At 45.7% G+C, this 16,048-nt stretch overlaps 1 protein-coding gene across 4 annotated transcripts in view; it reads right to left on the reverse strand.

The window, feature by feature from the left end:
* Positions 1–16,048, reverse strand: part of PCSK5 (proprotein convertase subtilisin/kexin type 5) — a 516,123-nt gene that overhangs the window by 178,720 nt on the left and 321,355 nt on the right. For all 4 annotated transcript variants that reach the window (XM_075560524.1, XM_075560523.1, XM_075560525.1 and 1 more), the window contains exons 15-20: positions 15,391–15,493; positions 14,980–15,173; positions 9,512–9,596; positions 4,612–4,709; positions 3,811–3,940; positions 2,219–2,334 (exon numbers count right to left, since the gene is read on the reverse strand). In XM_075560524.1, the coding sequence (XP_075416639.1) occupies positions 2,219–2,334; positions 3,811–3,940; positions 4,612–4,709; positions 9,512–9,596; positions 14,980–15,173; positions 15,391–15,493 (726 nt within the window). The remainder of the gene's footprint in view (positions 1–2,218; positions 2,335–3,810; positions 3,941–4,611; positions 4,710–9,511; positions 9,597–14,979; positions 15,174–15,390; positions 15,494–16,048) is intronic.

The raw sequence follows: 16,048 nt of genomic DNA on the forward strand, positions 1-16,048 counted from the left end.
CGTAATCCTGACACTGGCCTATCACCGAGTGCTATTTGCCAAACCTTCTCCCAATGCTTACCATGGCTTCAGCAAAATAGCTCAAGCATCACCAACCTTGATATGCCGAGCACAAGTCCCATGGGAGAAACTTTCAAACTGAGGTGGGTTTCCTGAACAAATCCCTGTTAAAAACGTCTTTAGTTTTCATGGACCTACCATGAAAACGAGAATTCCGGTCACACCCAGTATGTGCAGCTATACCTGTCCCTGAGGAACAAACAGAGCCCACGCGGACCTGGCTCATTCTCCCCAGAACAATCCCACATCAAAAAAAGGCGGGAAGATCAAAATCCCTGTGCAGCTCCATGGAAACCAGACCATGGCGCCGCCCGGGCCCAGCTCTTTGTGCTGCCCGCTGCGGTTCCCAATAGGAATGGCTGCTCCCGTTTAGTGGAGTCATAATTTGCTCCAGGCTTGGAGCCCAGATGTGAGGTTGGGCGACCTGCTGGATTTCCAGAGGAAGAAAGCTTCAAAGGAAGGGGAAGAATAAGCCCCCAATCAAACGCGCCGCCATCGATGCGATGCCCACTTCTAGTGACCCCGTAGCACAGTGAAGGCCGAGCCTGTGACTCCCCCGGGAAGTAGAAAGCCTTGTCTTTCTCCTGATTGCTTCAAACTGCTGACCTCTGCATTAGCAGCCCAACGCCGAGGCCACCGCAGTCCTTCCTTGCCAGGTTGGACGGGTCTAAGCGCCTGCTGCAGCCTGGCGGGGCAGGGAGACGCTGAACAGAAGAGTCAGCTCCTTTACTGCAGGAGAATGAGGCTTTCTACCTCTGTAAAAAGGTAGTCTTAGAAACCCACGGGGGCTACTCGACCCTGTTCTATGGCCTCACGCTGAGTGGGAACCGACTCAATGGCAGTGAGTGCTTTGGTATGTTCATAGGATCCAAAGATGGCAAGAACGAGCATGGTTCCAAATGTCGTCTTTCCGCTGCATGGCAATGAATTGTTTGAGGTCAATCTTGTCATAAATTTGAGCTCCCCTTAGTTTGCGTTATAGAAGAGGAAAGAAGTCAAAGTTCATAGAATGTCTGTCTAGAGGTGGAACACTGTGAATCCACTCATCGGACAAATAGAGAAACTATCAAATTCTCCAGGTGGCAGAGTGGTTCTCAATGCTGAGTGAATGTTAGGGACACTGGTGGGGCCTCTACAAGTGTCCAGGGTCTGGCTGCACCCCAGACCACTCCAGGGAGCCTGGGGGCCTTGATATGCAAGAGAAAGAAAAGTAGACCAACATTTAGAAACTGTAAGTTCCATACTCTGTTCTCCTACTTTCTTCAGTAAGACTATAATTTAATTCTTAGCTTCATAGGCTTAATGTGATTCAGAGATTCGCAGGCTATTTGCTGATTACTGACCTTGCCATGCCGGTATGTAAACAGGTAGCTTCATCAAGACAAGTCTCTCTACATTACCGAGCAGTGTGTATGACAAATGGATCATTCCTCTGTCCTCAATTGATTTCATGATCTAATCTCTGTAAGTAATCCATTATGTATTATTAAGTATAATGATGTATGTTCTAGTAAGAGGTCATTTCGATGCTTTTGATGATTGAATGGTGGTGAATTACAGTTCAGAATATTTTAAAAAATCATGTTAAAAATTCTCAAGAGTGTCTGTTGGTAGAAATCCTAAATATGAATGAAGGCCATGGATGTTCATAGCCATACAGTTGACCCCTCAAAAACATAAGCATCCAAATAATAGTGAAAGAGTGATCTTAATATATATGTGTATATAGATATATATTGAGTGGCAGAAAGCAAGGGTAAAAATAGAACGATGGCACTTTCAAATGATAGAATATTATGCTATTATTAAAATGAAATTTTCTTATGACTTTGTACCATCCATAGCTAATGTTTATCACCCAAAAAAAGTATACAGCGCTGAATGCATGTGATATTTAAAAAAATAGATAAAAGATGCATGTGGAAAAAGAGTGAAAAGAAACAGCAAAAATTAGTAGTTGCACTCTTGACTAGTAGAGTTTGGGGTGATTTATTTAATCCTGGTCATAAAAAAATGCCATTGTGGGCCTGACTTCAAGATCAGTGGATGTCAACAAGGCGCTGGGCACGTCCTGTCGGTACAAGGCTGAGGGTCCCTTTGAGTGGAAATGCAGAGAAAGGTCACCTTGGGGAAGACCCGGCCAAGCCGGGATACTCACCGTCTTTGCAGACTGCTCCCATTTGACACGTGCCGACATCGAAGAGGTACCCACTGGGGCAGCTGGTACAGTTCTTGAACCCTGGACCACTGCAGGTCAAGCAGCTGGCATCACATCTATGGAAGCAATGCACAACAGATTATCCTTCCCCACGCCCAGTGCCGGCGAAGGCACGTTTACTCTCAATGTTCCGGTAACGTCTTACACTGAATTCTTCCTCTGATGAAAGACAGGAGTCTTTTCTGATGATAATGGCTAAGCCTGACAACATGACAGAAAGCCCAGCAGGCAGAACTAGTGGTTTCTAAGAGGCTAGATATTTCAAATAGAATATTACCTTAACATTTTTACAATGCTGCAGAGGAAATTAAAATATTCCATGTAATTTGAGTAAAAGTTACAGGTCAAGGTCCTTTTATAAATGTTTGAGCTTTATTTTATCCTGAGTTTTCCAGTTTGGCAGTTCTGCAAAGTTACATACATAACAACTGATAGATGACAAAAATCATAATTTATAAATTATCAAGGGTTCATGAGGGAGGAGAGAGCGGGGAGGGAGGTGAAAAAATGAGGAGCTGATGCCAGGGGCTTGGATGGAGAGCAAATGTTTTGAGAATGATGAGGACAGTGAATGTACAAATGTGCTTTACACAATTGATGTATGTACAGATTGTGATCAGAGTTGTATGAGCCCCCAATAAAATGATTTAAAAAGTTTTTTAAAGTAGCCAAAAAAATATTTCGTAATATAAAAAACAAACAAACAAACAAATGACTGCTAGGTGGTGCCACACCACTGTTTCTCACTGTCACCCAGATGAGCCCGACTCACAGCCACCCTACAGGACACAGGAGAACTGCCGCTTTCCAGGACAGCAGAGCTTTCCAGGAGCAGGAAGCCTCATCTTGCTCCCCAGGAGCGGTTGGTGATTTTGAACTGTTGAAACTGTTTGGAACTGTTGGCAGCTCACCTCACTACCTGACCAGGGCTCCTGGACACCTATGTTTACTGCAGCAAATTTACAATAGGCCCAAGGTAGAAACCGGCAAACTGTCCTGAAGCTGATGAAGATACTTGAACATGTATTTTCAGACAAGGGAATATTATTCAGCCATAAAGAGGAGGGAAGGCCTGGTGGCATGGATAACCCTTGATGTATTATGGTGAGTAAAGTAAACAGCGATCAAAGGACAAATGGAGTGAGATGGTCCCACTTAAATGAAATATCAGTAACTGGCAAAGGAAAAAAGATAAAAATGCAGTGCTGGGTTCCTGGGCAAGAAGTCCTTTGTTGGTAAGCACTGAGTATCTGTTAATGGTGATGGGAGATGCGGCCCCAGATAAAGAGGATGGTGGTACAGTGTGATTAAAGGAATCAGGATCAGTGAATTGTATATGTAAAATAATGTAAATTAGCAAATGCATTATATGCTTTTAACATGCCAAAAAAACCCAACCAACAACAAACAAAAACAACCCCCCAAACTAAAAAAACACCTCCCAGTCAATTAAGGTTTCATATTATTTAGGAAGGAAGTCATCTAAGGAACCAGGAATCCCAGACTAAAATAGCAGGGGCAAGGCCTCTTACTTTTTGCAGGATTTGTATCCGCTCTCTGAAGAGTGGTCAAAGTAGTAGTTGACACTACAGCTAGGCACACACCTGCCATCTTCCATGTAGTAGCCCTGGATGCAGGTCCTGCACCCATCAGCCCCTGCCCCTGCACAGCAAGACAAATGCAGGAAACAGAGCCATGACTCCATCAGAGGTGGCAAAGAGGCTTCATCTTTAGCAGACGGGGAAGAAGAAAGCAGTAATCCTCTATGATTTCAAGAGTTGTCATTTCCTATTAATGCTTTTTCTTACACTCGTTGAAAACAAAAACAACCCAGCTTCCATGTTAAATGGAACCCCTTTGCCAAAACATCACATCTCTTTGGGAAGCAAAGGAGACATCACTAGAATATTAGGCTTGAGTCACCCACTGCCGCTGAGTGGATTCCAACGCATAGCAACCTGATTGGACAGAACCTAACTGTCCCATGGGGCTCTGAGGCTGTAAATCCTTATGGGAGCAGAGCCCCATCTTTCTCCAGCAGATGGAGGCTGGTGGGCTTGAGCCAGTGACCTTCAAGGTAGCAAGCAGCCCAAGGCTTAACCCACAGAGCCAGTGGGCCTCATTGTTTGGCAGTCAAGGGAAACGTTACAGACACACTTGCATGCTGACGGAAAGAGAAATATGCTTCTCAACTGTCCCTAAGAAGCGCTAACATTTAATTATGAAATATCAAGTGCGTCGCCTAGGTCAGTGATGAGTAAAAAATAAACCCAAAGCAAGAGCCTGGCCAGAAGAATGAAGGAAAGGCTTGAGGGAGCTGGCTGAGGTGGTACCAGCACAGGTGGCGCAGAAGCGGTGGCAGGGCTGACAATCCTGGCCATCGAAGTACCATCCGTCCTCACAGGAGACAGCGCACCGCGATCCCTGCAAGCTGGAAGACAGAGACAAAGTGTTACACAGGCGGCTGTGACACAGGCAAAGCGGTGCCACCCTGCAGAGAGAACAAGGAGTGTTGCCCTTGGAGATCAGCACATTTGGCAAAGCTGCAAAGCAGAGGAAATGGTCCTCGTACTCTCTCTCACCTGTGGTGCCTGCAGCAGGTCTAAACGCGTGTGGCAGTGCTTTGCGGGGGACATTCTTCCCATTCTCAGATGGGCCAACACGCTGCCATTTCAGTCAGCAGCTCTCAGCTCGGAGGCTTCCTATTAATTAGCCAAGCCATCCCATTGCTAAGATGGAGTACTCCTTAATATCACACCTACTATTAAGTATGTTTCCTGTTATTCCAGAGCTATCGAGGCAGTAGCAACAGGTGGTAAGATGAACTCCAACGAAATGAAGGTGCACAGTGATACCTTGGCTGATCATCAGAACTAATCCTCACAAGTGGCTGATTTAATTTTTTAGTTTCTGATTTTAATTTCTCTATTGTTAGCATCTAAAGAAGAACACTAATGCGCTTGTGCCTATAAAACCAAACCACACCAAAATAAAAAACCATTTCCCTCTAGTTCATTCTGGCTCATGGTGACCCAACATATGGTTTCCAAAGCTCTACATCCTCACAGGAGCAGAGCGCCTCACCTTTCTCCCTCAGAGAGGCTGGTGGGTTTCAACAGCTGACCTTGCGGTTAGCACTTACCCAAGTGTCACCACGCCTCTGCCTACACTTCTCAATACAGTAATGTTAACCACTGGAATGAGGAATTAGAGCATAATTCCCTATATATGCTACTATTTGAAACGTCTTGACTTGCTATGTCTAGTATTGAACAGTTAAAATTTCCTTTTGCACTACAGATACCCAAGAGTTGCCAGAAAGTTGGGTGAGGAATGTTTATCTTCTCCTCTCCTTCCACCTAATCTCTATCAAGGTCAATTTTTCACTTTCCAATTTAAGATTAAAAAAAGCAAGTACACAGAATTGACAACAGTTGATAGGTTAAGGATGAGCCACTGTAGGGTCAAGGGAATTACAGAGAAGAAAGTGAGATCCAGCGTGCCCGAGGCAGTGAGAGAGAGAGAGAGAGAGAGAGAGAGAGAGAGAGAGAGAGAGAGAGAGAGAGAGAGAGGTGTGTGTGTGTGTGTGTGTGTCAGTGATCAGTGAGGGCAGAGGCTTTCCAGCTCCTGAAGTCCGGTATGTGGCTCCAGTTCACACCTGACTTGTTTCCCAGATGGCTTATACTAATTTTAAGAAATCAGATGCACCGTTCCTTGTACCCATTCCAGAAAGCTGTCCGATACAAAATAAGGCGGACGGTGAACCTTCCCAACCAGGCCTTAGTCACAGTTTATCCATTTCTAGCCAATATTTTAGGCATTCAACTTTGTTTCTCTCTCAGCCACGATTTCTAACTTTGCCAGTCTCTTGAGGAAAAATAGTCTGTCTTAGAGGGCCTTAGAAGCAAAGTGCAAAATCTCAAGGAGACCAAGAGCGGCCAGACTGAACTGTGCCTCCTCCTCTTCTCACCAGGACCAGAGGAGGCCATTAAGCCCATGAAAGTGCCCTTCGCCCCCTTTTCCCCTTTAGAGCTGGCAAGGCATTGCTTCCAATGGCATCTTCTGGCTATTGGGATATTTAAAACTATATGCGTGCCTCTCATCACAGTGATACTGTAGACCAGTGGCCAACTCTATATTAAATACTTACTAAAGAATAAAATAATTTCAATGACATTTTGCACATAACAACTATCCATATTTCCTCTGAAACACCCAAACAAAAACAAAAACAAAAAGCAAATGCACTGCCTCTAATGGACTTCCACTTTCAGCTACCCTACTTAGGGGTTTCAAGATCTCAAATCTTCATAGGAGCAGACAGCCTCGTCTTTCTCCTGAGGAGCTGCTAGTGAGTTTTGGTTATCAGCCCAGTGTCTACTCCCCAGGAACACCTGTGTTCCTTATGGAACAGCAAGCATTAGACAATATTTTATTTCTTATGAACAATTATGTCTCATGAAACACCTGGGATGAGTGCTATGTCCAGGTTCACCTACTAAATCCTCACCATACTTCAGCAAAGTAGGGGCTCTTTCCCCTGTTTTAGAGAAGAGAAAACGGAGTGGTTATGAGACTTGCCCACGGTCACACGGCTTATAAAGCAAGCAAAGTCAAACCCACTGCCATCAAGTCATGTTTCACTTGTAGCACCGCTGACTAGCGTTTCCAAGGGTGTACATCTTCATGGGAGCAGACAGCCTCCTCTTTCGGCCACAGAGTGGATGGTGGCTTTGAATTGCCCGACCTTGTGACCAGCAATGCAATGCTTTCCCAAGAGCCTTGTCCAACTCAGAGGAGAACGCACACCTAGATCCACCTTTCTTCCTTCAATTGTGCTGCTTTGCTCCATCTGCAAGAATCAGGGGTCTGCATTCACTGTGACCGATGAAAAGCAAAGCTGTGCGAGCAAAGGTGCGAAGGGAAGTAACACTGAATGCACTGGGGGAGACAAAAGGAAGAGATAGCAAGCCGAGTGAAAATGTTCCAATGTGGATTAGCATGAAGGAAGGCTTGCCTAAAAACTGTCTACTGCTGAGTCGGCTCCAACAACGATGACGACTGCCATCTGCATCAGGGCAGAACTGTGCTCCATTATGTCAATGGCTGGCTTCGCAGAAGCAACTTGCCCAGGGCCCTACACCAAGTCTACTGCCATCTGGTCATTTCCAGCTCACAGTGACCCGACAGGACAGGGTAGCACTGCCCTTGTGACTTTCCATGATTGTAACTGTTCACATGAGTAGAAAGCCCCATCTCTTTCCCACAGAGCAGTTGGTGGGTTTCAAACTGCTGACCTTGTAGTTAGCAGCACAATGCTTAACCACTATGCTACCAGGGCCCCTTTTCAGGAGCACTGGGTGATCTCAAATCTCCACCCTTACAGGTTAGCAGCCGAGTGTGTTAACCATTTGTTCTACCCAGGGGCTCTGGAAACTGCCCGAGCCTTGCCTATCTCACCTCCGATCCAAGGGACAAAAGGATACCATCAGTGCTGACCAAATCCAAGCCTTACGGAAACAGAGCCCCAGGGGCACGCTGAGGAGCCGGATTACACAGTGAGTGCACACCGGGCTTTTGAACCACAAGCCATCGGCAGCTCCACAGGAGAACGCCGGGCCTCTGCTTCCGTAAAGATGTATAGTCTCAGAAACCCACAGGGCAGTTCTACCCAGTCCTAGAACATCGTCACTGTGAGGGGGAATCGACTCAACAGCAGTGAGTCTGCGGGGCACTGTAGGGTAATCATGGAACTGATTGATAACTGCAAGGCTGGCAGTTCAAAGCCCCCAGCCGCTCCACAAGAGAAAGAGGAGGCTTGTCTGCCCTGTGAGAAGGATCACTGTAGTGGGAATTGACTTGATGGCAGTATGTGTGGTTTGTGTGTAACTCAGAGGGCTCAGTGTAGCTTTGACCGTCTCACTGACGTCAGTAGAGGCCCTGGTTCTCTGGAGCTTCCTGCTGCTCCTACCGATGCGCCAACTATGCCCTTTGCACTGAGCATGCCACCCATTCGAGGAAAACATCCTCTGGCGTTAAAACTAGGTGTGTACCGTAGCATAATGGAGTCAAGGTGGGCTCTGTAAGAGACACATAATAAAGAGAAGGGCGCAGTTTTCTCAGTCATCCAGGAATAAACTGGGGGATTAACTATAACTCACTGGCATTACCTGCATAGCAAACCTTGACTGGCACACTGTAGGGCAAAAGTATGGAGAATGCCATCCAACGGACCATTTTTATTTATCTGTAACAAAGCAATCTTTTCTAAGAGAATTTTATTGGATTTGGAAACCTTTCTTAGATAAACCTCTGTCACATAAAATGGTAAAAAGAATGCAAATAGCAAGGAAGTGTCTCAAATATGGATGGTACCACCCCTCCACGTCCCCCAGAAGAATGCACTTCAGAGGACAGCACTGAAGCTGCAGCTCAGGGAGAGGGGTGTGTCTGATCAGGAGCGAATGAAGAGGGAAGGAGAGAGAGTGGAACACTTCCTGGCCCACCAAGCCCTGAGGATGATATTCCTGCTCAGAGCAGCCAATGCAGAGAGAGGACCATAAGGTCAGCCCCTCCACGTGAGGCATGAATGATGTCCCTCACTGACCCGTAGCCCTATGAGGGACAACACTGGAGATAGTGCAGGAATTGTGCCTGATCCGACCCCACCACCCCAGGGCGAAACACTAAGGGCGTGCAACTGAGCAGCAAGGGGAGCAAAGCAATGAAGTCCCCGAGGAATCCCCCAAATAGACTTTGGGGCCTGGGTGTGGCACCCCATCAGAATCAACAGGAAAACACTCCTAAAGGTCAACAAACAGACCTTGAACTATTTATAGGCTTTTCTTATTTTGCTGCTGTTTTTATTGCTGTTTTGTTTTCTTATATTTTGCCGTATTGTTTTTTGCTCTCATTGTTATCGCTGCATGTCTATCAGATAAGATACATGTTAAATGCCACTAAAACTTAAATAATTAAAAATAACACACAGATTCATTAGAGAAAAAGGAAGAAAAATGATGATGGCAATGTATGTACAAATGCACGGATACAATGTATGCATCTATGTATTATCAGTTGTGATAAGAGCTGTAAGAAGGCCCCAATTAGAAGATTAAAAATATATACGCAGGGTAAAAGGATTATTTATTTACCCTTGACCCCTCGCCCCATTTTATTTATATTAGAGAAATCATGGGACGGTAAGACTTGATCAGCCCTTCACAGACTCACCTTAACCCGTCCCTGCATTCTGTACAGTTCTGGAAGTCGGTACATGTCTTGCAGTTTTCACTGCATTTCCGGCAAAGATTTTTCTCTGTTAACAAAACAAAAGGTAACAACGTTATAAATCAACTGGTCAACTGGATTTCTAAAAGCATGGGGACACCTGGTAATGCTTGCCTTAGGATGTAGCATTACATCCTTGGCCTTGAGAGAAAAGCCCCAGACCTGTGGTTTTTCATCACTGCTCAGGAAAGTAAACCAGGGCAGGGCTTCCCGTGCTGTAGAGTACCATCGGAATCATCTCCCATTGGTTGTTAAAAGAAGTCTGACACTCTACTCACCTTCCCGACACAATCACCGAAGATAAATGGGTGCATAAGAAAATGTGGTGAAGAAAGCTGATGGTGCCTGGCTATCAAAAGATACAGCATTTTGGGTCTTAAAGGCTTGACTTTAAACAAGCGGCCATCTAGCAGGGAAGCAGCAAAACCCACACAGAAGAAGCACAGCAGCCTGTGTGGTCATGAGGTTTCGGGAGGAATAAGAATCAGAAGTTCATAAACAATCAAATTGACATAAATGAGTGTAGGCAAAGTGGAGACCCAAAACCCACCTGCAAGATAACTGGCCAGTCCCTCAAAGAAGGGCCACATGGAAGGGATGATAGATCCAGGGTGCAGTATAGCACTGATGAAACATTTAATTATCCTCTAATATTTCCTCCCCTCACTATTACTTAGTTTTACCACACTACTCCTATTAGTGTCATTAAGGTCATCTGATGGATAAAATCCAAGATAGATAAACCCCTCAGAAACGGTAAAGAGAAGTAATGATTCCTTGAGCGCATGGGAAGGAGGGGCAGGGGAACGGAAAACAAAATGGTTGGTGAACAGATACATTGGATGGCATAAGATATGATAGCAATAATCAGAATAACAAATAAGGGTTCATGGGGGTGTTAGGGTGAGGGGGGGATAAAGGGGAGCTGATATCAAAGAGTTCATGAAGAAAGAAACTATTTTGAAAATGACGGTGGCAGCAATTGCACAACTATCCTTGATCTAACTGAATTATGGACTGTTATAATATCTGTAACAGCTCCTAATAAAATGGTAAAAAACAAAACGCTGAACAGAGGAGGAGACAAAGAGAAGTCTGACACTCTTATTTCATAGTTGATTAGTTTATACTGTCTTGTCCTTCTTCCCATCCCCTCAAACAAGGATTTCAGCAAAAAATCCACTCATAAATAAAATTCCACCGTAAAAGAACAATATCTCAGCAGAATGATCCGGAAGCAATTTTTGAGACCAGGAAATGGAAGTATGGATATTCTGGCTCACAGCTTTTAGGACTGCTCTGTTGCACTGCCTTCCATTGAAGATTGCAAGGTAAAACCCCTCAACTGAACTCAGTTCTGACTCATAGTGACCTCATGCAGAATTTATAAGATTGTAAATCTTTGGGGGAATCAACCAGTGAGCCTTATCTTTCTTTTGGGGTGTCTGGGAGGTTCAAACCTCCAACCTTGTGGGTTAGTAGCTCAATGCCTTGCCCATAGCATCACCCGGGCTCCAAGAATGAAGGATAGGAGACCCTTGATTTATTTTTCGCTTTGCCTCAAACTATCTTGCACCTTTACAGCTGCTTTGGAATTGACTGATTGATATAAATGTTACTGTCTCTCAGATAGCATTTGTATTCTGGAGAATAGAAATGCATTTGATTGAACAACTGAAATGTACTTGACTGAATAAATGAAAATGAGTAGGAACTTGTTTTTCTACTTAATACAAAACTTAGGTGCCAAGTGGGAGTGGGATGGGAGCAAGGGTGTATGTGCAGGAGAGAGTAAGAGTAAAATTCATGAGTGGTTACCTTTGCTTACTAGTCTATTGTGAAAAAAACCACTATTTGGTATAATTACCATTAGTTTCTATAAGAATGATTATGTGTATCAGGATAAACTGTACTTAATAGGGTTTTCAGTGGCTGCTGTTTTGGAAGGAGATTTGCAGGCTTGTCTTCCAAGAATCCTCTGGGTAGACCAGGTCCTCCCACTTACTGGTTAGCAGCTATACACCTTAATTGTCTGTCACATGCATGGAGTCCTCGGTACATTAAACTTTGTCCATGGATGCCTCAGCCTCTAACTCAGTGGTTCTCAACCTGTGGGTCGCGACTCCTTTGAGGGGGTGTCGAATGACCCTTTCACAGGGGTCACCTGATTCCTACCAGTAGCAAAACTACAGTGATGAAGTAGCAAAGAAGATAATGTTATGGCTGGGGGTCACCACAACATGAGGAACTGTATGGAAGGGTTGTGGCAATGAGGAAGGTTGAGAACCGCTGCTCTAACCGCGTGGTCTGTTGGTGTTCTTCAGCATTCCAGAAAGAAACCGTAGGTGAAGGGATCCCTGTAAAGACCGACAGAGAGGCTCAGCCAGAGTGCTCCTTGGAGGCAAGGAGGCTAGCAAGATTTAAGGCTCATATTTTTTAGACATGCTGTCAGGAGAGACCAGTCTCTGGAAAAGGACATCATGTCCTGTAAAGCAGAGGTGCAGGGAAAATGCTGACAGCCCTCAACAACAGGCTCAAACACAGGAACAATTATGAGGACGGTGCAGGCCTAGACAATGTTTCCTTCAGTTGCACACAGCGTTGCTGTGGGCTGAAACGACTGAATGACACCTAACAACAAGACCTAAAAGGTGTCTGGAGAGGTAGTAGTTTATGGAATGAGCTGCTAAGCGAAAGGACGGAGGTTTGAACCCACCAGCTGCTCCAAGGGTGAAAGTTGAGGCTGCCTGTTCCTGTAAAGAAATCTGAAGGGACTACTCTGTCCTATAGGGCAGCACTGTGAGGCAGATCAGCCTCTATGGCAGTGGGCTTCTGAACTGTTGGTTTGTTAGAAAGACCTACTGGATAGAGTCCGAGTGCATGGATTAAAGACCTACTGGACTGAATTGGAGTACTGGAGCATAAACAGGAAGTTTCTGCATGAGATGGTCCTTCCTGCTTCATAGGGCATGGGATCTAAAATCAGAGGGCCTAGATTTACACGCGGGTCTTATTACCTCCACGGGGTAAATAAGTTCAGGGTCTCAGTTCTCTCTCTCTTGTTAAAGGTAGATTATGATAATGCTTGTATTACAGATTCAATAAAATGAGACAAGGCAACTGTAGGGACTATAAAGCATGTACAGGAAGCAATTATTACTAGTCACGAGCACACGTGTTCATCAGGTTATATATGTAAATGGGCTCAGTCAAGTATAAACTTTAACAAAAAGCAATTAGATCAGAGAAAAAGAAATAGACTACTTATGAAAATACTACACAGTAGCTGAAGGAATGATCGAAACCAGTGGTTCTCAACCTTCCTAATGCCGTGACCCTTCAACACAGTTCCTCATGTTGTGGTGAACCCCCAACCACAAAATTATTTTTGTTGCTATTTCATAACTGTAATTTTGCTACTGTTATGAATCGGGTAACCCCTGTGAAAGGGTCGTTCAACCCCCAGGTTGAGAACCGGTGATCTAAACAGTTCTCTGTAATTATTCACCTCTCAGGTTCTGGCCAAAGAAGTAGCTCAATTATCATGATCTGCAATAAAACACTGGGGCTAAGGTTCTGGACAGAATTTTGATCTCTCCTCTTCTCCATAGGAATTGCATGTATTTCTGGGATCCATTGTCTCTACTTCCCACCCCACCCCATTGTCTACATCTCTATTAAAGTTGTGATTCAAGTTTTAAAAATTGGGGGCAAATAAGTAAGTACTGGTGGATACTTGTCGTTGTTGTAAAGTTGGCAGGTGTTGAGTGCCTCATAAAGAAAGACCTTCCTTGGACTCTACAAAGAATCACCTGCCCTACGATGCAAGAGCAGGCATTCCAGAATCTTAACCGACTGTATTTAATAACTTCTCTCTATCTCTCTTTTTTATGTTGGCTCTCTTTTTGAGGTTGAGTGGAGAAACAAAATTCAGTGTTTTCCCATCCCATGATGAGAAAGACACCTTGTAGAGATAAGCTACCCAGAGCTTGAAAATAGAGCACGTATGTCCTTTCAGTGTCACGTTGGAATGTTTTCCTGCAGAACTATTGTCTGTTTATTAATCACAGTTAAGAGCACAGACTCTGTGAAGTTGTAAGTTAATCGGCAGATTTTTGTTTGGATGTTTCAAATAATTTCTCTCCATTAGGAGAAAAGTCATCCCCATGTAGGAACCGGATCAATCCAGTCTCTACCTTGATTTCATTTGACTTCCCCAACAGACAGACGGTCAATGTCAGGCCATCCCTACACCAGGTGCAGAGGCCCTCATTAATGGGTCACCCTACATTATATTACATCACATGGATACCAAACCAACTCAAACCCAAACGCCTCGAGGCCGCTCCAGCTCACTGTGACCCTCCCGGGCAGAGTCTAACTGTTCCCTGAGGTCTCTGAGACTGCCAAACTTTACAGAAATAAAGAGAGCCTCACCTTTCTCTCTCGGAGCAGCTGGTGGGTTTGAACTGCTGACCTTAGAATTAGCAGCTCCTAAACCAACTATGCTACCGGGGTTCCACAGTACATGGCAGTCCTTTGGATTTTCTCTCCCCCCTTTCAGTTTCTGAAACGTATACTGGGATAAGCAGAGGGCTGGCCCTGGTTTGCTGCTGGGCAGAACAGAAGAGGTTTGAGGCTTCCTTGTAAAAGGCATGCTTACAAGGTCAGTCTGTCCTTGCTGGCACCTGAAAACTTGCATTCGGGAAGTGTTCCTTAAGAAGGAGGGTTTCCTGGCACCGAAACCATGGTTCATGCTAAACACCTACCTGTTTTGGTTCTTGACAGGCAGAGGGTACTTGCCCGGCCAGCTTCTGAGTTAAACCTCAGTGCTGAGTCTCTTAAGAGCGTCTCGCTAGATGGCATTTTACACATTACTGCAGGGAGAATGAGACCGGTGCCATTTGTGACCCCATCGGGGAGAAAGAGGAGGCTCTTTGCTTTACAAAGATTCCCAGGCTCAGGCGCCTGTGTAGGGTCCCTATGCGTCAGAATAGACTGGGTGGTGGTGGGCTTGGTTTGGCTCTACTGGGAGGAAACTCTAGAAGCCACCATTTACCTTTCAGGCTTTGGCCCAGCTACCTTTTCCCTCTGCAGATTGACCCTGCATGCTGCTTTCTGTGACAAACCTGGAGCATGAATGAGTGAGGCAGGCTACATGCTGAGTCTGAGTTCTTCTAGCAGATCACTGAGCCTGAGCGTGGGTGGTCCTGAGGGATCCCAGACACAGGTAGGTTAGTGGCGCTGTACAGCAGGCTTCTGAACTCTTCTCTTCAGAACAACTAAGGGTAGCTGCCACTTTCTTAAGCGAAGCCTAGAGTCAGAGAGGAGTCGTGCCCCTTCTAAGGCTGCTCCCTTAAAGACAAACCCCCCTCTCCTTGCTGAAACCCCAATATCTGAAATCAACTCACTGACATCCTGGTAGAGGTCCTCGGGGCAGTGCGTGACACAGCTGTTGGTGTCCTCACTCAGGAAGGAGCCTTGCTTGCAGGACAGACACTGGTCACTGTGGCTCCCGAAGCAGGACTCACAGTTGAGGGCACACTTCCTGCACCGTTTCTTGTCAGCATGGTAGTGGCCGAGCGGGCAGCTGGAGACACAGATCCTGCGTCGTGGGATGACAAGGAAGAAAAGCTGTGTTACCCGCAACTCCATCCGCAGCTCGTGGAGGGGTGAGCAAACGCCAGTATTCGGTCACCCGTCTTATTAAGTCATGCTGGTTCCACCAAGGGCCACGTTTGGTCTGCTGAGCTTTCTCATCCACAGGGTGTGAAAACAGCAACGCGGCACCACGACGCCCAGTGCCCCCGGGTTCCCCTTACCGAGTGTTGTTCCGCAGCTTATAATAGTAGTGGAGACAGTCATTGCAGTGCTCCGGGCCCGGCCCGTCACAGCCCACCTCACTGCACTCCGGGTCACAGGGGCCTGCGCAAAACAGAGCAGAACAGACCACTGCCACAAAATGCCTTCAGCCCAGGTCAGCCGGCCCTTGACTTCGGCCTGAGCCAGTCCTTATCTTCTTAGGCTCTGGATGCTTCACTGTGGTTGTAAGCCAGAGACAAACAAACCCGGGCTTTGGGTGGAAAGCTCCAAAAGTGCACACCCTGTTCTTCAAGCATGTTCGGTGCCTTGTGGCATGTAGCAAATGGTTCACAAGCCCAATGAATAACACCGTCATAATAACTTCAGGGGAAAAGAAATCCAAAAGCCCTGTGCAATTGAATATGTGTAACAGTGAAAATATTGGATTTATGGAAAAATAAAAAGTATGGCTGTCGACAGGAAAGAAAGAAAGGTTATTATTCAAGGCCGGGTGCAGATTGCCTGGCTCATCCCCTGAGTACCTCGGAGGCACCGTAGCCGGCAAGCAGCATCACTACGGCACCTGGCCCACACTTGTCAGCATCTAGTCTTGGGTGGCAAAGCAGGTACTTTAGGCACAGGTAGTGCATTTAAAGCTGCATCTTACCCGGGAGCCAG

The sequence above is a fragment of the Tenrec ecaudatus genome, chromosome 10 (assembly GCF_050624435.1).
Source record: "Tenrec ecaudatus isolate mTenEca1 chromosome 10, mTenEca1.hap1, whole genome shotgun sequence".
Classification (NCBI taxonomy): Eukaryota; Metazoa; Chordata; class Mammalia; order Afrosoricida; family Tenrecidae; genus Tenrec; species Tenrec ecaudatus.